We start from the raw sequence: 22,903 nt of genomic DNA, 5'->3' as shown, positions 1-22,903 counted from the left end.
TGAACTCAAAGTCGTAGCTTTTTCTAAACCATTTTAGAAATAAGTTTTAGTTTGTGTTAAAAATAAATTAATAAGTGTCTTTATTCAACTCAACCTTACTAGTTCCTAACTGTCAAACATACGGAGCTTTTTCAGTGGTACAAAGTACATAATACTGTATCCAGCTGAGCCGTTAATAAAATGTTTAACAGATAGACGCAGTGTGTGGTGGTCTGATACTCTCACATGATAATTTTTTCGAAAAAAACTAAACAAAACAAACCAAAACAAAAAAACCCAAAACTAATTTACTCAATTTCAAGGAAAATATGTGGCTCTGCAGCTGTAACTCCTGTGTGTCTGTGTGTGTTTCAGATCGGTAACTGCAGAAATGTGACAGTCATGTCTTTGAGATCCAACAAACTGGAGTTCCTTCCGGACGAGATCGGACAGATGACCAAACTCAGAGTGCTCAACCTCAGTGACAACAGGTGACATATAGAACATGTAACATACTATTTATAACATGAATAACAGGAAGTACAGGCACAAACAAACCTGCAGGACTGGACTGACTCACGAGCTTTTGCAGACACAGTTTGCTTCTTTCACATAATGAAGGTTTTTCTTAGACTGTAGATGTGTCAGGAATAAACAAAGACTAAACCAAGTCTGAACCAGGTCTGAACCAAGACTTGAACCAGTACTAAACCAGGTCTGAGCCAAGACTTGAACCAGGTCTAAGCCAGGACTGAACCAAGCCTGACAAAGACTTGAACCAGTATTAAACAAGGGCTAAACAAAGACTAAACCAGATCTGAACCAGGACTAAACTAGGACTAAACCAGGTCTGAACCAAAACTTGAAGCAAGTCTGAACCAGGTATGAGCCAGGACTAAACCAGGACTGAGCAAAGCCTGACAAAGACTTGAACCAGTACTAAACAAGGGCTAAGACTAAGACTTGAAGCGGGTCTGAACCAGGTCTTAACCAGGACTAAACCAGGACTGACCCAGGTTTGAACCAAGACTTGAACCAGGTCTGAACCAGGTCTGAACCAGGACTAAACCAGGACTGAACCAAAACTTGAACCAGGACTAAACCAGGTCTGAACCAAGACTTGAACCAGATTTGAACTAAAACTTGAAACAGGTCTGAACCAGGTCTTAACCAGGACTAAACTGAGACTAAACCAGGACTAAACCAGGACTAAACCAGACCCAAAGGTAGCAGCTTTAAGTAGAAACCCTTTCAAAACAAAGGGGGGAAGCCTCGTACTCTCAGAGGTACGGTGCGGGGACACGCTTTAAAGTCATGTGACCAAAACACTGACTCACTCCACTCAGTTTTGTCAATGGACGTTTTGCTTTACTGCCAATTCACTGATAACTAAAGACCAGATGGAGACTGTTACCATGGGAGCAGATGGGTTTCCATGGGGACGATGGAGACTGTTACCATGGACATGATGCAGATTGTGTTGCTGTGGAGATGATTGTGACTGTTGCCAAAAATGATGCCAAAAACGACCTGCTCCCATGTGTTGAAATAGTCACAGACAAGACCGACTCTTCAAGCATGTTTTTGTATTTCCAGGTTGAAGAATTTGCCGTTCACTTTCACTAAACTCAAAGACCTGGCAGCTCTGTGGCTCTCCGACAATCAGGTACATGTGTATTTCATAGACTTATACAAATGTTATTGATCCACAAGGGAAATGATTTGGACACAATAGTTCACACATCACAATATATTATAATAGCAAAGAGAAAAAAATACAAATGGTAATAATAAATCCCAGGGGTGTAATGGTACATGTATTCGTGCTGAACTCTTTTGGTGCGAGACGTTCGGTTCAGTGCAGGACTGTGCACGAGTGAACTCACGCAATTTGTGTGTGTTTACATTCCAGCACTACATGTGCAGCTACACAGAGACTCAGCTCTTTAATATTCACGAGGGAACTTGTCCATTGTTGTGGTGGCAGCGCTTTATAGTTAGCCCCAAATGTGTTTTTTCTTACCAAAAATCTGAAGATTGAGTAAAATTTCATGTTGGAACTGTTAGTGCTGCGCTTTACTTTTTGAAAAGTTTTGTTTACTGTCTACAGGGAATTTATTGAACTTATTAGTATTACCAAGCAGCACTTTGCATTTATTTTATTTTCCTGTTTGTGTAATGTTAAAACAAATTGTTGGTTTAATAAAAACACAAATAAACAACATGCAAATGGTTTTGCATTTTGTTCCCAAACTGTACCAAAAATGAACCAAACCGTGACCTCAAAACTGAGGTACGTACAGAACCATGATTTTTCTGGACCGTTGCACTCCTAATAAATGCTAAATATGTAGCAAAAATAGCAAGAGACTGGTGACAAATAAAGCATAATTATATAAATGTACATGTACAAGTAAAACCAAAATATAGAAATATTGTAATGCAAATATATCTCATGAGGAAAAACAGTTAAAAGATCAAACAATGATTGACAAGACAGTCAGGTCTGTGACACAAAGGTGAGTTGTTGTTTAAATGTCATATGAAATGGCAACAAAGAGGTTTTATAATGTGTATGAGACAAAAGACACATTTTTTGGACTGTACTTCTTGTTGAGTATCATTACCACTGTTTGATTGTCTCAAAGATACTTTTCTGGTTGGATTTGAGAGCTCATAACTATGCTTCTATAAGAGCCAACAAATAAGTCATATTTTAGTTAAATAAAGTCAACTATTTAAATCAAATATACTTATGCTTTCTTATGCTTTGCCTGTAATGTTCCATAGTATGGCTTTAAATATCTGTCTTGAATGTATTGAATTACAGCTCTGTTTATTGATTTAATATCTTAAAGTACCTTGAAAAACATTCATTCTCACTGTTAGTGTGCTCGCCTCTTCACAGGTTTGACTTGTAACTCGGCCTGTTGGCGCCATCTGCTTGTCATAGAGATAAATATGTTAAATGCCGTACTGTGGAACATTCCAAGCAAATAAATGACAGCATTTTTAACCATGAAAATCTTCTGTTTATACGTTGCATTTCTAAATAATTTTGTAAAATGCTTTTCTATAGCTAAAATAAAGACAACTCATAAAATCAAATACAGTTCTGCTTTCTTATGCTTTGCCTGTAATGTTCCATAGTTTGGCTTTAAATATCTGTCTTGCATTTATTCAATTCCAGGGCTTTATTATTGCTGTAATACCTTGAAATACCTGGAAATACTTTTAAAACACATGTACTCTTATTGTGATTGGGCTTGCCTCTTCACAGGACTGATCTCTCGGACTGTTGGCTCCAGCAGTTTTTCATAAAGATAGGCAAGTTTAATGCCATACTGTGGAACATTCCATGCAAGAGAATATTTTGTTTATATTGTATATTGCACTTGTAAATAAATGCTTGTACAGTGTAGAAATAATCCTGTGTGTACTTGAATGTTTCTTTGCAGTCCAAGGCTCTGATCCCACTGCAGACTGAGGCTCATCCTGAGACCAAACAGAAAGTTCTCACCAACTACATGTTTCCTCAGCAGCCCAGGCACGACGAAGGTACATGAAAGACACAAGTATTACAGTTTCACTTTGAGAGGCCGGGGCGGAGTTCAGCCGTCAGACTAAAGTTAACAACAACTAGCAGATTACTTTAATATGTATTAGGACTCTAAATTAGCATTAGCACTGAGATAAAAATACAGATCTTTATAAACTCAGAAGAGTCCCTTGGTAAAGTTTTCACCTAATTCATTTTGGCATGTTGGCAGTAATATCCACCCACAACTCCACCGCATTATCTCCATGTATTTATTCATTTTAGTATGACTCTGGAAAACCCAATAGAGATAAAACTGGACAAGAAGTAGTGATGACAACAGAGAGTTAGTCGTTCACTGTTGTGCACAGAGACGATTAGACGCAGATGCACACGTCTTATTTTGAAAACAGATGCACTGATGGTCCGTGTAGCATTCACTATTTTGAATTTCAAACTAAGAACGAAAAAAACTATAAAATGGGAAAACAGTTTCTTTCATTATTTCCTTTTGGTGTCAAGCAAAAACAGATTCCAACCTCTATTTCCAATATTTAATTTAACGTTTATTTCAAATAAAACACATATTTAAAAAAAGTCTCTGTGGCTATTTTAATTTTGATATTTTTATTCTCTCTGGTTTATTTGCCCAGGAAGTTGTGCTGTTTAGTAGCCTGATTCATCAGCCGGTTTCACTTTGTAGAAACCGTCTGACCTCGCAGTGTTAGCTCGAGGGTAGGCGGGTACTTTTTAGCTAGTTGGTCGTGATGTATGTCATGCGCTGTTAACAGGACTAACTGGTATATTAAGCTTTACCCAAATCCAGTAGGAAGAAGGACAATAACGTCTTTCCCCTTAATAAAATTCATCAAACATTATCTTTGTTCCGGCTTTAAATCCTTGATCTTGGGAATCGTTGCCAACACAGAATATATGGCTCTTTGCTGATTGGCTGGTGCCCGAACTCGCATTTCTGGAGTTTTAGTGTATTCTGATTCCTGACCTAGTCACTGGTGAGAAATGAAATTGAACAGAGACACGAGGTGGCACCAGCCTGACTAGCTGTCGAGTGCACTGTGTCTGAATTCTGCGTCAACTGAGTTTGTCGCTGCTACCTGTTTCTTTTCATAGAGTTCAACAATTACTTTTAAAGATGCGAAAGTAAACGGGTCACTATAAAAGAAGAGAACATGTTTGTCCACAAAATTGACAACAATTTAACTTCCAGAGCAGATAAACCAGAAAGAATAAAATATCAAACTTAAAAAAGGCACCATGACTGACTGTTTTTTATTTGAAATATTGGAAATAGAGGTTGAAATCTGTTTTTTGTTTGACACTAAAGAAGAATAATTAAATAACAAACTGTTTTCCCATTTTATTGTTTTTTGTTCTTAATTGAAATTCAAAAGAGCAAAGAATAATACTGGTATCGGATATTGGTTTCCAAATATCCAAAATACAGTTATGTAGTAAGAGTATTTTCTGTGTCATGGTGTACCAGAAAGTCTCACAATATTTGAACTTTTATTTATACAAAGCTGCTCTGTCATTGCTTGGGAGATAAATAACAGCTACACAGCACATTTGCATCAGTTTTGCCTTATTTTATTTGTGTTTTAAAGGAAATAAATGCTGTTCTGGTATTGGTTGTTATCAGGTATCGGCAGATAGTATCAGAATCGGTATCAGAACTCAAAAGCTGGATCAGTGCATCTCTAATTTTGAACCCAAGAGTTAATATGCTTTAATATACTCTATACTCTTATCTCTATTTATCATTTACAGGAGCATTATCGTGTTTGTACTGACGGTGTGTGTTTTGTGTGTGCAGATTATCAGTCGGACAGTGACAGCTTTAACCCGACGCTGTGGGAGGAGCAGAGACAGCAGAGGATGACTGTGGCCTTTGACTTCGAGGACAAGAAAGAAGACGAGGACAACTCTGGGAAGGTCAAGGTTAGATTTATATCTCTGCTCAGCGCCCATCAGTGTGTCCATACAGTGTCCACCAGTCTGTCCACCAATGTGTCCACCAATATGTCCATACTTTGTATATATGTACTACCTACACACCGGGGTGGTCTCAGGTGGAGGAGTTCAAGTATCTCGGGGTCTTGTTCACGAGTGAGGAGGGGATGGAGCGTGAGATTGACAGGTGGATCGGTGCAGCGTCTGCAGTGATGCAGTCGCTGTATTGAACCGTTGTGATGAAGAGGGAGCTGAGTCGAAAGGAAAAGCTCTCAATCTCTACGTTCCTCCACTCACCTATGGTCATGAGCTCCGGGTAATGACCGAAAGGATACAAGCGGATACAAGCGACCGAAATGAGTTTCCTCCGCAGAGTGACAGGGCGCTCCCTTACAGATAGTGTGAGGATTTCAATCACACGGAAGGAGCTCAGAGTAGAGCCGCTGTTCCTAGACGTCGAGAGGAGCAGCTGAGGTGACTCAGGCATCTTTTCCAGAGGAGGTGTTCCGAATATGTCCCACTGGAAGGAGGCCCCGAGGAAGACCCAGAAAACTGGAGGGACTATGTCTCTGGGCTGGCCTGGGAACACCTTGGGGTCACCCCGGAGGAGCTGGAGGAAGTGTCTGGGGTGAAAGAAGTCTGGGAGTCCCTGCTTAGACTGATGCCCCCGCGACCTGGCCCTGGATAAGTGAAAGAAAATGGATGGATGGACACTGGGATCTCTTGGGCTTTATAGGACACCCTCAGTCCAGAAGTTCCAGAATGATGAAAAATGGTCACATTCAAGGCACTCAAAGAGCTTTACAACAAGGAACCACTCACCCACTCACACACACATTCACACACCAGTGTACACAGACACTGTGGGCAAAGTGGGTTAAGTGTCTTGCCCAAGGACACAACGACAGCATTCACCTGTGGGAGCTGGAATCACACCAGCCAACCTGTGAGTCAGTGGATCTGACGCTCAACCTGTGATGTTTATGTCGAGAGCTGGATTCAAACCACCAACCTTCAGATCAGTGGACGAATGCTCTACCAACTGAGCTACTGCCGCCTAATATGAACTGTTACTGTATTGATATGTCAAAAATAATATTATAACAAATACATTATAGATTATTATTATTTTAACAATATTATAACCAAATATTCCAGCCTTTGATGTCACAGATAATAGGAAGCAGAACTGTGTTTTTAGATCAGTTTCTTTTAGGTGTAATCATGAAACACCCACAAGAGCCAGCTCAGGTCATCATCTGCTTTTAACACTTCTCTTAAAGCTGCACTCTGTGACCCTGGCTCCATCAAGATGTTATTGTTTTGCTTAGAAAGTTCCACAGAATGGCATTAAATTTACTTAGCTCCATGGAGACGAGAAGGTGATGTGACAGGTCTGTAGAGAGGCCGTATCACTCACAAACCGCCACTGTGGAACATTCAATGAAAAACTACTTTGCCATGGAGACAAGCAGGTGGACTGAACTCCCAACAGAAAAGTTACATAGTGCATCTTTAACAAATTAGTAAAGCAAAAATGTAGTGAAAGACTTAGGCTGCGTTCAGACTGCAGCCTGAAGTGACCCAAATCTGATTTTTTGGCCTCTATGCTCCTGTATCTGATCTTTTAATGACAGTCTGAACCACACAGATCCGATTTTTTCAAATGTGACCCAGGACACTTGGATATGTGCTCCTGAAACCGATACATATCTGATCTTTTGACATGCGACTTGTGTGTGAACGGCCAAAGTGCATCCATCCGACCTACACGTTATCAACAAGCCACAAACGTCACTATTCTGCGCTGAAGTAGGCGAAAATTGTTAATGAACTCTGCGTCACTGAAGTGAAGCACATCTCCACTCACCACTCTTGGCTCCGTCTCCACATCCACACGTTCCTTTCAACAGACGTCGCTGCCGCTGCCCCACAAAACACCACGACCAAAAACCTCGTCCTTCTCCTTCTCAATCTCCTCCTTAAAACAAGTAAGTTGTTCATGTTCTGGCTCCGGTACGAGAGGAACTTTAAAATCTCCAGGTGCTCAATGCTCGTGTCCATGTTTGGACAACTTCCGTAAACACAGAGCACGCTCGCTGCGGTTGACGTCATCGTGTCTCCAGTGCACATGCGGGACACTTTCGGGCCATTTACTGTTCACACTGTAGTTCACATACAAGTCACATTTAATTGGAAATGTGAACGACCTCGCAAAAAACATTGGATTTCACAAAAAAATCTGAATTGAGCGTTAAGCCCTGCAGTCTGGACGTAGCCTTCGAGATTCGAGGGTTATTATATTATGTAAAGACCATTGCATATTATTTTTGTTCCATTTGCTATTTGCTTGCAACATTTTCGTGCGTCATTGGCATTTTCTATGTTATAATCTTTTCTGTTTCTCTTTAATTCTGTATTTAAATGAGTTCATAATGAGACAAAAACACTTTATATCCGGATGATTGTTAGTAAAGATGCCCTCGTGTTGTGTTCAGGTGGAGATTAACCTGAAGCGTTACCCCACCCCGTACCCCGAGGATCTGAAGAACATGGTGAAGTCGGTGCAGAGCCTTGTGGGTAAGAGCGTGCACGCGGGTCACGTGCACCAGCTTCAGCATCAGCACCACCAACAGCATCAGCAGCACCACCAACACCAGATGAGCGGCGGCACGGTCACCACGGCGACCAACATGGAACATTCGCACATGGGCAAGGAGCCGTACGAGCCGCCCTGGCCCCTCCCGCCAAAAGAGGTCTGAACATGGACACTTTATTCATCTCTTTTAATGGAACGTTAGGGCTGCAGATGACTATTACAATTCTAATTTGGAATTTTATTTAAATAAATAAAAGTATGTTTCTTAATTTCATTTTTTATTGCACTGAAAATATGTTCCTCTCACTGTCCCTCTTTCTTTCTTTTTTCCCCCTCCCTTTCTCTCTCTCTCTTTTTCTCCCTCTACTCCTCTCTCTTTCTATCTGTCTCTCTCTCCCTTCTCTCTTCCTCTTAACTCTCTCCCTCCTTTTCTCTCATTCTCCCTCCCTCCCTCCCTCCTTCTATCTCTATCTCAGTCGTTCCTCTCTCTCTTCGTCTCTTTCACTGTCTCTCCCTCTTCTCTCACTCTCTCGCTCCCCTCTCTCTTCCTCTCTTTCACCCTCTCTCTCTTCTCTCACTCTCTCTCTCTCCCTCACTCCCCCCCTCTCAACTTCTCTCTCTTTCTCTCTCCCTCTCCCTCTATCTCTCGCTCCTTTCTCTCTTCCTCTGCCTCTCTCCCTCCTTCCTTTCCTTTTCTCTCATTCTCCCTCCCTCCTTCCCCCCTCCTTCTTTCACTGTTTCTCCCACTTCTCTCACTCGCTCCCTTATCTCTTTCCTCTCTTTCACCCTCTCTGTCTTCTCTCCCTCACTCCCCCTCTCTCTTTCTCCCCCACTCTCTCATCTTCTCTCTCTTTCTTCCTCCCTCTCTCTCTATTATCTCTCTTTCTCCCCCTTTTTTTCTCTCTCTCTACTCCTCTCTCTCGATCTATCTATCTCTATCTCTCGCTCTCTTCTCTCTTCCTCTAACTCCCTCCCTCCTTTTCTCTCATTCTCTCTCTCTCTCCCTCCATTCTTCTATCTCTATCTCACTCTTTCCCCTCTCTCTTCCTCTCTTTCATTGTCTCTCCCTCTTCTCTCACTCTCTCTCTGTCTCGCTCCCCTCTCTCTTCCTTTTTCACTCTCTCTCCCTCTTCTCTCCGTCTCTCTTTCTCTGTCTCCCTGTCCTTCTCTCTCCCCCGTTTCTTTCTTCTTCTCTATTCCTCTCGCTCTTTCCCCCTTTCTCTTCTGCCTTCTTTTTCCCTCTCCCCCGTTTCTCTCTTCCTCTCTCTCCCCCTCTCGCTTCCTCTCCTTCTCTTACTCTCCCTCCTTCTCTCTCTGTCTCTCTCTTCTTCTCTTTCTCTCTCCCTCTTCTCTCACTCCCCTCTCTCTTCCTGTCACTCCTCTTTCTCCCTACCTCTTATTCCCTCTCTCACTCTCTTTCTCCCCGTTCTTCTCTTCCCCTCTCTCTTCCTCTCACTCCCTCTCTCTTTTTCCTTCTCTCTCCCTCTCCTTTTCCCCTATTTCTCTCTCCCGCTCCCTCTCTCTCCCCATCCTTTTCTCTCCCCCATTTCTGTCTCTCTTCCTCTTTCTCATGCTCTCTCTCCCTCTCTCTTCCTTCGTCTCTCTCCCTCTTCCTCTCTCTCCCTCTCACTCTCTCCCCCTCTCCCCCGTTTCTCTATACATCCCTCTCTCCCTCTTTCTTCCTCCTTCTCTCTCCCTGTTTCTCTCTCCCCCCTCTCTTCCTTTCCCTCTCACTCTTCTGTTCCTCCCTCTCTCCCCCCCTCTCTCCCATTTCTTTCTCCCTCTCTCATTTTTCCCTCTCTCTCTCTCCCTCCTCTCCTCCTCTTCTTTTTTCATGTGAGAGTCTGTGCTCTTCACACAGGCTCTGGTATAAGTGGTATTTTTGTATTTAATTGCACTGAATTGTTGACGTGTTTTAGCACATTTCTGACAGGCTGTCACGATTGTCCAAATATAAAAATAATACATCAAAACATTCAGATTTTTTGTGTAATTTACCAACATTTCACATAACATAACTGGGTTTAATTTGTGTTCTGATTTGGAATCTCAGCAGAAATGCATCAAAATCATAAATCACCCTTATATAGCAGATAATACTCCCTACGACTGTACAACAACTCAGCTTTATGTAACAGATAATACTCCCTACAACTGTACAACAACTCACCTTTATGTAACAGATAATACTCCCTACAACTGTACAACAACTCACCCTTATATCACAGATAATACTCCCTACAACTGTAAAACAACTCACCCTTATATCACAGATAATACTCCCTACAACTGTACCACAACTCATCCTTATGTAACAGATAATACTCCCTACAACTGTACAACAACTCACCTTTATGTAACAGATAATACTCCCTACAACTGTACAACAACTCACCCTTATGTAACAGATAATACTCCCTACTACTGTACAACAAACTCAGCCTTATGTAACAGATAATACTCCCTACAACTGTACAACAACTCACCCTCGTGTAACAGATAATACTCCCTACAACTGTAAAAACAAACAAACAAACCAAACAAAACTCACCCTTATATAACAGATAATACTCCCTACAACTGTACAGCAACTCGCATTTATGGAACAGATAATACTCCCTACAACTGTACAACAAGTCACCCTTATTACAATTTATATTTTCCCTCTTTGTTATTATATTATATTGTGATGTGTGAGCTCCTGTGTCCAAGTAATTTCCCTTGTGGATCATTAAAGTTTGTCTGTGTGTGTGTGTGTGTGTGTTTGCGTGTGTGTGTGCGTGTGTGTGTGTGTGTGTGTGTGTGTGTGTGTGCGCGTGTGTGTGTGTTTGTTCAGGTGACTGATCGAGAGATGCAGGATTTCTCTCAGAGCCAGCTCATGGACCAGGGGCAGATGCACAACTCAGGCATCGATATCCCCAAAAGGAAAGACAAAGAGGACCTCACAGAGAGCTCAGAGGTACTGCTCACACGTATGAAAAAATAACACCGAGAATAATCTAGAAAGTTTTGTACGGACCCTTTTTCTAATCCTGCCCAGCTAGATTTGATTCTGAAATATCTGGGGCTTCACTTTCTCGTCCCAGTGTTTTCCTATGTATTCCTATTGGTGTAAGTTGTTTAGTCTCACTCATATAAGTTTTCATTTTATAGTAAAACAAAACAAAAAGTTACTGTGTTTTTTGTCCTGAAGCTAAGGGGATAACTGATTTAACGCATGAAAAAGTGGCATCGATCTACTTTTAGTATAATTTAATTTTACACAATAATAAATGTGAGGAGAAGAAAATTCTGTTTTAACAAATGGACAAAAGTTTTACAGTGATGACATTTCACTGCTCATAAAAGCGACTTATTCAATTCTGGACAGAGTATGTGAGCAGCTGTTGTGGTGGTCCTCGTACTTTCTTTTAAAGGGCCCATCTCATGCAAAATCAACTTTTCAGAGCTTTCTACCTTCTAAGAGTGATGTGTGGGCCTGGTATATGTCACTGAAGTGGTCTTTAGATTGATTTTTTAACAAATTATAGCATATTTCTGCCACCCTCCAACGTGACAACGAACTAAAGCTGCTACAACGATCACGCATTTGACGTAACAGAAAGCACTTCGCATCCGCCCCCTCCCCCGCTCCACCACCTCCACCTCGCATCGACTGACAATTCAAACATGAAAACCTCAACAAAAGCGACAGCATAAGCTCATTGTTCTACACTGCAGTGAACATGATATAATACGTTTATTTACTATTGTTTATTAATACTTTACCAATCAGTAATGTTCAGCTGATGTGGACGTGGTGCTTGAGCTTCGTGCTCCTCAAATTCCTCGTCCGATTCTGGGTCCAACACATGTGGCTGAACGCACTGTATCTCCATGATGAATAAAAGTTTATTCCTGCCGCTATCAGGGTGCACGCCTGTCTCCCCCTCCCTCCCTGAGATGGGCGGAGGAAGGGTGGCTCACTCAGAGCCTACGTCACGTTTGGAAGGTGGAGCCTGTGCTTTCTCAGGACGGGCGGGGGGATGAGCAATAGTCGGCCTTTCATAGTTCCTGGTCTGTGACTGACTCCAAGAAATCAGTAAGATTTTATAACTACTGTGTAATGGATGTTCCAAAACCCAAACTGTGCTTGTTTATGTGCAGAAGATACAATGTGAAAAGAGTTATTTTGCATGATATGGACCCTTTAAACAACTCAGATGGGTCAAGTTCAAGTGGTTTAACAATTCTATATGGTTTAAGACTCTGTATGAGTTACATATACTGTATACATGTGTGCTTGAGCACTTTTTCATATAATTTTTTCCCCTCTGTTTAAAATTGCAGGTGTATTATTCTCCCCAGGACTCGATGGGCGGCTCTCCCAATGACATCCGCATCTCGGACATGAGGCCCACCCTGGTGGAGCCTCCCATGTACAAGCCAAAGGTGGTGCTGCTGGGGAAGGACAAGAAAGGTACTCATTATACAGGTCGAAGAAGTCTGTAATACATACGTCATGTTGGTAGTGTACATGTACCTCAAGGGTCCAAAAACGTTTTAAGATGATCTAAAAAGTAAAAAAATAAAAAATAAAAAGTGATTTAAAGAGCACATGTTCAGGAGCCTGTGATTAATACGAGCGTTCATGGTGCTGTTTGATGTCTGAATTCCAACAAAAAGATAAATGTGACTAACTGAAACAGCACAAATCATCTCCTGTTGTAGTTCCAGCCAAGTCAGTTCTTCTGGTCAGATGGTGTTAAAATAAATCTCACATTAATTCTGACTTGAGTAACAGAGCTTCAGACTCAGGAAATGTATCTATAGGGTGTAGCTGTAAAAGTCAGTCCTTGCTATGGTGAGGTATGGTTTTATTTCTACAACAATACATTAATCAAGACAGAAGTAAAAAAAAAAAAATCTAATTTATGTCTGTAGTCCGTGAGCAGGTTGGTGTTTTAGGTCATAGATAAATTGACCACAAATAAATTAAACAGATAATACCAACAAAGACTCAAGCTGGAGACTGTTCATTTTCTACCAAAATACTAAAATAATGAAGTAATGCTATAAATGGACCGTATTTTTCAGACTATAAGACACACTTAAAATCCTTTAATTTCCTCAGAAATCTACAGTGCATTTTATAATCCGGTGCACCTTATGTATTAATTCTTGTGCTTACTGACCTCAAATCGATTTTATGTGGTACACGGAGTTAAAAAAAAATCTGTCAAAAAGTCTTAGTACAACTTTGGTAAACTACAAAGTAGCACTGCTACTTTACAGCTACATTAGTCAGGATCCTTGCGGAGTCCGACAGAACCTGACCACATCAGTGCACAAGGAGGGAGCTGTTTTTTTCAGCGTGTATGGTTTATGCAAATGAGCCATGTGGTTTTAAGTTTCATTTCTGTAAAACGTAAACAAATGTGCGCAAAGCTGCATTAAACACATTATTACTCAATGTTTATTTGAGTTGTCCTCGTAGGAAATAAAAAAAAAAAACTTAAATGATCCACCCACATTCACATTCATGATCCACATTCACCAAGAATTACGCCACGATCTGCAAATGGATCATGGACGCCTGGGTTAAGGATCAGACTCAAGTGTCTTCTGTTTGTTTTGCTTAATAGTTTTTATAATCTGGTGCAATTTATGTATGAAAAAAGAGGAGAGAATTCAACATTATTGATATTGTGCCATATAATCCAGTGCACCTTATAGGGGCCGTCCACTCGACAACAGTTTTTTGGTCAAAACTGAGAACTTTGTGTTCATTTTGGCCTTTCGTCCACACGGAGCCGGTGTTTCAGGGTGGGCGAAAACCGCTCCCATCACCCAACAACCGAGACACACTGCTAGTGCCAGTAGTAACAACACGCACCGCAGATTACGCACACGGATCAATAACATAGACTACGTTGACACTGAAATGAATCCGCGTATCATCGTATCACCATATCACCATATCAGAAACGATCTGCATCCAGACACGTCGTTTCTGTGTCTGCAAGCCTTCCCTATCCACATAGCTTTGTGAATATATGTTTACGTTATACAGAAACGAAACTTAAAATCACATGGCTAATTTGCATCGCTCAAAAAACAGCTCGCTCCTTGTGCGCTGATGTGGTTCAGCTTCTGTTGGACTAAAGGACATGACTCAGTGGATTATATGGTTCTTTCTGTGATTTATGTTTAACTTTTGCAAAACAAAACAGCTATATTTCTGGGATACATTTACAATAGGCTAAATTACCTTAAAGTAAAAAAAAAAAAACGTGATGAGATCTGCGTTATTATATATCATTGTTAACAGCGCCACATACAGGTGTGGCAGAAGTATTACATCGTTTTCACTCAGTGCTCTGTTGTCATGTGGACGTGAATATTTACTGATCCGAGTGTGGACGCAAATTTTTTTCAACCTGCACAGAAAAAAATCCAGGAGCGTTGTCGTGTGGACGTAGCCATAGTCCGAAAAATACGGTATTAGTTTGTTTTTTTAGGGTTTTTTTTTTTTTTTTTTTTTTTTTTTTTTTGAGAGTGTGCTGTGAGGTTCCACAAAAATTTTAAAAACAAACCAAAAATAACAGATTGTACATTAGGAGTGAGCTTTGTAAATAGACCATTTTGACCTCCACTTCTCAAATTTACCAGCTCAATCTCAAATAACAGATTCTTTTTCCATCACATAAATTTCCTCGATTATACAGCCAATTCCTTGTTCTAACTTTCTTTCTATCCATCAGCTTCACTTTAAACAAATAGAAGTCCTCACTTCGACTATTGTTTTCGTGCAACAAGCCCGTATTAGTTGAGGTTTAAGTATCTGACAAATCACTTTATACCCATATTTGGAAGTTTACACGTTTGTTTTTATTTTCCTCAGCTCTTTTTGCAGCATTTTTATCACAAATGACACTCGATATTGAAATTTTGGCATGCCCTCAAAACAAGACTCCAGCTATTATCCATATTTTGGTCATCTGCTTCTAATCTACTTCTAATTCCCTTAATCCTTAAAAAATGGCTTCTCTATCAACACTTGAAAGCTTGTATTCACAGTCGACATTCGGAGCGTACCGCCGTATTGCGCTCGGGGCCTTACTTCATTATTTCGCTTTGCCTCTAGGTGTGAGCGCAGACAGAGAAAGGGGTCAGGTTTTAAATGGACTTAGCTCAAATTAATCCTCCTCTGTGACTAATTCATGTACACTATTACAATCAGCCCGGAGCTATGTACATTATCCCGCATTAATCACCCCGTGTGAACTGCGCGAGATCTGACTTAGTCTTGTCTGTGGCTGAAGATACTGGGGGATTAACACCGCAAAGTCAAACAAACCTGCAAATTATGTATTGAAATCATGATATGCTTCTTAAATTTGCACTTTCACTTTCACGCTATGGTATTAAACGACCCATATCTCGCAATTTTTCTGATCTACACTATGTTATAAATGTGTTTTGATTCATTCACGCATGTTCAACACACAAACCCTTCTTGTTCTTCTCTCGGAAAACACTCTCTTCCACCTTGTGATGTCATGTGGTAACACAGGAAGTGCTGCATTGTGTTTTTAAACTCCACACGCTTTTACTAGAATCGTTTAGAAGAATTTCGAATCTGGAATTGAACATTTCTGTTGAACTAAATGTAAAAGGAGCTGTTAACTTGAAAACGACTGCTTCATGACATCACAAGGTGGAACGGAGCATTTTGAGCTTTGGAGATTAATAATAAAAGATTACTCAAACATGAAAAAAAGGGAAAAAAAAAAAAAAGCACAACTCCAGGTATTCAGAGACAGTAGAGACAGGGAGTAACATCATGTTTGGTCAAGTATGGTTCATGTCATTTTGTTTGTATTTGAGACCTCCTTTATCGTGTGAATAAATATTGTGAAAAATATAGAGCTCAAAATTGACCTTTAACCCTTATTTGTCAGTTTCTGTTCTCTGTCTTTGTATCATGAGCCAAAAATAAGTTTTCGTACAAAGACAAAAGGCAGTAACAGTGTATGTTTTGTATGTGATTTAGTTCATAAATATATTTTATTTTAAAATCCAACATCTCACCTCCTTCTTTTTGTTGCAGCCTTGGCTCAGGGTTTTAACACATTCAATAAATAAACCTTTGTATTCAATTATACTTCAGTGATCTTTAATGTGAAAGTTGGTGTATTTATTCATACTGTACACACTGTACTGCAAAGTCAAACTGTTTAACTGTGTAAGTGTCGCCGCACGATCAGCTGATCAGCACTAAACAGGGAATCCAAAGATCTTCTAGATCATTTCAGACTAACACATAATGACTCGACCTTGGTGAGGTGTTTTTATAATGGATGGATGTCTGGAGAAAATCAAACAAATCATGATTATGTCAATTTTGCCTTGTGCCTTTACACGATTCCTTATTTTTGGCTCATGATACAAAGGCCAAGAACAGAAACTGACAAATAAGAGTCAATATTTTTCACTTAAAAATATTTCTTCATTATAGCAACTAGTGGTCAAATTTTGGGAGCTCTACCTATTATACTTTTGTCTGGACAAAACTGGACAGAAACTTTGAAGTCATTTTTCTCAGTTTCACACTCTAGGGAGTTAAGACCTTTTGTCTTTGTAGGACAGTGCTGGTATCCATGTGACTAAGGGAGCTCATGAAAAAGGGTGCAGTTCATTGAGAAAAAGAAAAAGATCAGGCCTTCACTTAGTTACAAAATATTTAAAAAGTATGTATTTACAAAATAATATTTACATATTAAGGGCCTGTTTACACGAGAACCCTTGCAGGTAAAAACAACAAAATATTTGATCGAAGTTCCTTTTGTTTAGACGGTGACGGCGTTTTTGGGGCTTAAAAACGCAAAAATCTGAAAGCACCCTCCAGAGTGGAAAAGTTGAATACACTCCACTGTAGCGTTTCCACCTACACTGCCCAAGACGCAAAACTCTGGTCAGATCTGCTCACGTCACATACACGTTTACGTCACATACATCACCACCTAGCGTCACCACCGACCCACCTGGCATGCAAACACAATCCAATTTCACACACTTTTGCGTCACTGTTTGCACGCAGATTTCCTCCCGAAAATGCTCATCTAAATGCAGAATAAAAAGTGAGTTAAACATGTCAATCTTGCCTTTATTCAGTAATAAATCTTTTATTTCCAAAACTAAATACCATATTTTCCGGGCTATAGGGCACGCTCTTAAGCCTCCAACCCTATCAAAAAATGACCGAGCGCCCCACAATCCAGAGCGCCCTATACACAAATCCACTCGAGTGTCCCAGCACGACTTCAGTAAATTATAAAGCCGCACCACCTGCAGAACACACAAACACACGGAGCAGACAGTGACCGCACAGAGAAAAACACCCACAGCCACACTCATCACTCCACGCCGACGAGGAACGGAACGGAGGAACGAACCGAAAAAGGGAGCGCAATGTGCCACTTCCAGACACAACTGAACAACTGAGTCACTGCGAACACGCCGACAATCCAGCGGACCCAGACAGCACCCTCCATACACGCCACAACTGAACAAAGCCCAGAGTCACTGTGAACGAACAAACAAACAAAACCACTCACCCATCACACTGTTGTGTTTCTTTTAAAGTCCAGTGCAGTTTATTTGTGAAAAAAGTTCGAAAATAGACCATTTAATGACAGTGCGCCTTATAATCCAGAGCCCTAATAGTGCAGAAAATACCTTGAAAAACATGCATTCTTCTTCTGTCACCTGTTTGTGTCCGTGGATTTAATTTATTTATTCAACGCATTACTGTGAAACATTCCAGGCAAAGAAGTGTGGATCAGTGGCTTTCAGAACAGCAGTAAAAGCAGCGTGAAATCAGGTGGTTACAAAAATAACTCAAATTGTTGTCAAAATATGTCCAAATATGATATGTTGTTAATTTATTAGAGGCTGTGGAATAACCAAAAAAAAAATTACGCTGAAATTTGTCTAACACTGGTTCACATTGTGGTTTTGAAAGTTATTTAACTAGTGAAATGTAAGTTTTAATGTTGTTTCCTTCTCAAAAACAGACCTGGACTTGTGTTTTGTTTCATTCACACATGTTTGAGTATATATATATTTTTTATTAGTAGTTTGTTTACATCTCCAAAGCTCAAAATGCTCTGTTCCACATTCTGGTGTAGGGCTGGGAATCATTCAGAAGTTGCCGATATGATACGTATCTCGATACAGTGAGCTTTTGATTCAATACGATGATGATATGATATATTTCAAATCAATTCAATATGGTTCAATAAAAAATAAAGGCTGTGATATCAAAAGTCTTTGTTAAACCACATTTTGTGCAAAGTGAAAATGAAACACAAACATTTTAATCATCAAAACAGTGAAAATGTCAAATGTGCTGCATAAACGACTTTCCTTCCTCTGAAAAAGCAACAAAATTGTAGCGCTGTAACAAAATAATTTAGTAAAATATCCATCCATTTACTTCCGCTTATCCGGGGCCGGGTCTCTGGGGCAGCAGGCTAAGCAGGGACTCAGACTTCCTTCACCCTGGATACATTTTTCAGCTCCTCCAGGGCGACCTCATGGCATTCCCAGGCCAGCCCAGAGACATAGTCCCTCCTCAGCTGCTCCTCTCAACGTCAAGCTCCTCCCCTGTAACTAAGCCCCTCACTCTATCTCTAATGGAGCGCCCAGCCACCCTGCAGAGGAAACTCATTTCAACCGCTTGTATCCGTGATCTCGTCCTCGTTACCCAGAGCTCATGACCATAGGTGAGGAGAGGAACGTAGACTGACGGTAAATCGAGAGCTTTGCCTTTTCAGCTCAGCCTCCTCTTCACCACAACGGTCCGATACAGCGACCGTATCACTGCAGACGCTGCACCGATCCACCTGTCAATCTCACGCTCCATCCTCCCCTCACTCGTGAACAAGACCCCGAGATACTTGAACTCCTCCACTTGAGCAAAATATATCAAAAAATATTCTTGGCGATATATTGATTTAGCAGCCCTTGACGGCGTTACTGTATCATCACATTAAACGATACGATATATGAATGTTTCAGTATTTTTGCCCACCCCTATTCTGTTGTCATGTAGTGGTGGTTTTGAAGTTAACAGCTCCGTTTACCTTTAGTTCAGTAGAGACTGGCAATTCCAGGGTTCAGATCATCCAAATCAGGGGTCATCAGTGTTGGGGAGTAACAGATTACATGTACCGGACAGGACTAAAACAGGATTTAACAGGACTAAACCAGGTCTAAACCAGGTCTAAAACAGGACTAAAACCAGGTCTAAATAAACCAGGACTAAAACCAGGACTAAAACCAGGTCTAAACCAGGTCTAAAACAGGTCTAAAAGAAGGACTTAACAGGACTAAACCATGCTGTGCAGACCATGTCTCCTCCTCTTCTATCAATAATATTTTTTAATACGGTTAAGGAAAGTCTGGGCTTTTTATTGTCTTTAAGCAGACAAAACGTCTCATGCGAAAACATCCTCGTCTTTGCTTCTCTACAGCAAATCAAGTAATCCAAAGTATTCAGATTACATTACTCACTTTAAGTAATTTAGTGCATTACATTGCAAACTACATTTTGGGGTATGTAATCTGTAATCTGTAGGGGAATACATTTTAAAAGTCACCTTCCCAACACTGGGGTCATCAAACCGACACGTCCGTTTGAGCCCCTCTGCCCCTCATCACGTGAACTGGCCCTATGCAGCAATCCAAAATCCTCAAAAGTTTTCATGGCAATTTTTTTTTACTCTTCTACACTTCTACAGCTTGTATTTTGTTGATTTTTTTTTTTCAATTAAAAAATGATATTTATATGAAGTATTTATATTAAAATAATTATATGACATATTTACACTTGCTGCCGAATTTTCATCCCCTGACAAGCTCGAGATCAAACATTGACAGTCAACACACGTGCGGAGTTTTGTAGTGCAGTTAAGGACAGCGAAATGGCGAGTGTGAGTGTGCCGAGTTTTAATAGAACAGTAACCGACCGATTGATGTTGTTGCTCAGTGTAAAAAACCGTGCAGTTTGTCTGATATGTAAAGAAAGCGTGGCAGTTTTCAAAGAATATAATCTGCGTCATCAGGGTCAAACAATTGTGTTATACGGCCGACCAAACCCCGGCCCCCATCACAGTCAGGAGCGATAATGTGGCCCCCAGAGAAAAAACTTTGGTGACACCTGATCCAAATGATTCTAGTGAAGGTGTATGGAGTTTAAAAACACAGTGGAGCACATCCTGTATTACCAAATAACATTACACTGTGTTTTCTGTTTGAGAACTGAGCCTAAATATGCAGGATTTGTGTGTAAAAACAAATCACAACAGAATATAATATGGGTTTGCAGTGTATTTTTGTTCATATTTAGTGTTGAATTTCTGCCCAAAACTGCCAAATAGGAACCCTCTGTCTCCTTTGGCTCTGACAGAAATCTGGTGTGATGCAACGCTACTGTCTCCTGATGCAACGTTTACACAGTGTTTATTTATTGAGTCTTTCCTAAACCTGTCTCGTGTGTTTTTGTCACAGAATCGACGGACGAGGAGGTGGATAAAATGCACTGTCTGAACCACAGCGGCTCTTCGGCCACATACTCAGACTATTCTCCGTCTCAGGGCTCCTCGGGCTCTTCCAACCCCCCCAACGCTCACAACCTGCCCCACAACCACCCCCACCCCCCCACCATGGTGCCCCCCACCAAAGAGCAGCCCCCACAGACCCACTGGACCAACAGGTAACTCATCTCTCACGGTTCACATCATGGAGTGAATCTTGTTTGGCCGAATAAAAACAAAAAAAAGTGTATAGAATCAAAAAGTTTTCCAATGATCTAATTTAAAGTAAACCAGGAGGACGTGTCTGTTAAGAGTCCTTGTCTCTGTCTGGGGCTTGTGCTCCGCTCACACGTCTCAGGTTTGTGTCTCAGGTTTGTTCTGCTGAAGGTCAGAGGCTCATTAAGATGCTGCAGCTGCTGTTTAGTGAAATCTCTCTCCATCAAAGAGTTTCCTCTTTACATTCACACTCAGTAACGGAGCACACGAGCCCTCAGAGGACAGGGAGTAAAGACTCACACATACAGGGTTTAAACATACAGCACAGCTCAGGTACAGGCTCCTGTCTGTTCCTGCCTTTGTGCTCTAACACTTTCACCTTAAATGCATTTTGCACTGAACTTTGCTGCAGTGTTGAGATGATTATTCAGGTTTATGCGTCTCATGTGGAACATTGCTGGAGGCTGAGAACGTCTGTGTTTTACATAAAGTTATTTTGGAGCCTGGAGTGTTGCTCAGGGCACAGTCTCAGTGCGTGAGTCTGTTTTTAGCAGCAGAGACATCTGCTCTCATCAGGGGCCTGTGAGGGCCGTGCTCCCTGACTCTGTCCTCTGTGATTCTCAACAGTCTCACTGATGTGTGAACATGGGGCTTGGGCTCACTGATGGTTAAATGTGATTTACTGAAACCTTCAGGTCAGAGTCTAACAGAACCTTTCTTTGCTGTAGACTAGCACAGTCCTTCCCAAAGCCCATCGACTCCAAGCCCCTGCTGTCCCAGAGGGAAACCCCGCCCTCTGGGACGCTCCAACAGCGAGGGGACCGCCGCCCTCTCAGCGAGCCATTTGATTGGGCAGAAGCTCCTCACTATGACAACACCGGCTTCGATGCCGAGGAGTCGGCTCTGGAGCCGTCCTCCTCCAGCCAGGGCAACCCCCCGCTGGGCTCCAAGCCCCGCAGCCAGTCCGCCCACGGCCGCAGGCCCCTGCTCAGGCAGGAGCGCATCGTGGGGGTCCCTCTGGAGCTGGACGCCCAGACTCTGCCCTACCACAGCTCCCAGAGGCCCGGCCCTGACCAGGACCCGTGTGGTCCTCACAACCCCTGGCAGAACTGGACCCGAACTCCCAGTCCTCTGGAGGACCGCACGGCCTTCCCCTCCAAACTGGACATGAGCCCCAGCTCCAGCCCCCAGCCCGACCGCAAAGACATGGACCAGAGGTGAGTCACATGGTACACGGTCCAGGTGTCAGAGTGTGTCATAGTTGTAACAGAGTAGAGTACACAGTCCTGTAAGAGGAGTCAATAGGTGTATGTCCAGGTGGAAGAGTCTTTAATAGTGTTAACACCACTGTGTTTTTCACCCAAAGGCGCTCTGATCAAAGTGCAGGCCCACTGCCCGGCAGCTGGTCCTATAACCAACATGAACAGACCAGGAAGGACCAGCTGACGGTCTCCGGGGGCAACAAGGTCACTGTGGTGATGAGCAAAAGCTCAGACCGTCTGTCGCCCATGATGAGGGAAACCAGGTCAAAGTTCAAGAAGTCACAAAGTATCGATGAGATTGACATTGGTTCTTACAAAGTCTACAGGTGTGTGTATGTCTGCACCGAACACACACTCTGACCTGAAGTAACTTCTCCAAACCTGTTCTCTGCAGTATCCCAGTGGACAGCTACAGCTCATCCATAGAGCAGCAGACCAGTCTGGACCGGCCCGAGCTGCCCGGCTCCATGGAGCAGAGCAGTATGTCACGCTCTCAGTCTGCGCCCATGCTCGACGATGACCTCGTGTTCACAGGTCACGGGGTCAACCAGAACCAGCCCGGGCAGAACCAAAAGCCCAACATCCCCCAGAAGGCCTATCACTTCGACCAGAACTACAACCCCCAGGTCTGACAACTACAGGGCATCGAGGAATCTGGATAATATACTTGAAATAAAAAAAAAAAAAATGTTGCTAATTGTGTCCATTTCAATTGTGATTTTGCTTTGGTTGTGATTAATCCTGATTTCAATGTTGA

At 41.8% G+C, this 22,903-nt stretch overlaps 1 protein-coding gene across 1 annotated transcript in view; it reads left to right on the top strand.

Moving 5' to 3' along the window:
• The window catches only part of lrrc7 (leucine rich repeat containing 7), a 94,263-nt gene that overhangs the window by 34,789 nt on the left and 36,571 nt on the right, over positions 1-22,903 (top strand). The window contains exons 13-24 of the mRNA XM_055164758.1: positions 355-470; positions 1,576-1,645; positions 3,438-3,537; positions 5,352-5,476; positions 7,987-8,091; positions 8,134-8,244; positions 10,924-11,046; positions 12,435-12,546; positions 20,643-20,847; positions 21,613-22,101; positions 22,251-22,472; positions 22,541-22,772. Of these exons, the coding sequence (XP_055020733.1) occupies positions 355-470; positions 1,576-1,645; positions 3,438-3,537; positions 5,352-5,476; positions 7,987-8,091; positions 8,134-8,244; positions 10,924-11,046; positions 12,435-12,546; positions 20,643-20,847; positions 21,613-22,101; positions 22,251-22,472; positions 22,541-22,772 (2,010 nt within the window). The remainder of the gene's footprint in view (positions 1-354; positions 471-1,575; positions 1,646-3,437; positions 3,538-5,351; positions 5,477-7,986; positions 8,092-8,133; positions 8,245-10,923; positions 11,047-12,434; positions 12,547-20,642; positions 20,848-21,612; positions 22,102-22,250; positions 22,473-22,540; positions 22,773-22,903) is intronic.

The sequence above is a fragment of the Boleophthalmus pectinirostris genome, unplaced genomic scaffold (genome assembly GCF_026225935.1).
Source record: "Boleophthalmus pectinirostris isolate CB_2022bp ecotype Guang Dong unplaced genomic scaffold, ASM2622593v1 HiC_scaffold_7, whole genome shotgun sequence".
Classification (NCBI taxonomy): domain Eukaryota; kingdom Metazoa; phylum Chordata; class Actinopteri; order Gobiiformes; family Gobiidae; genus Boleophthalmus; species Boleophthalmus pectinirostris.
Note: the sequence above shows the minus strand (reverse complement) of the source record. Positions and strands in the feature narration are given on the sequence as shown.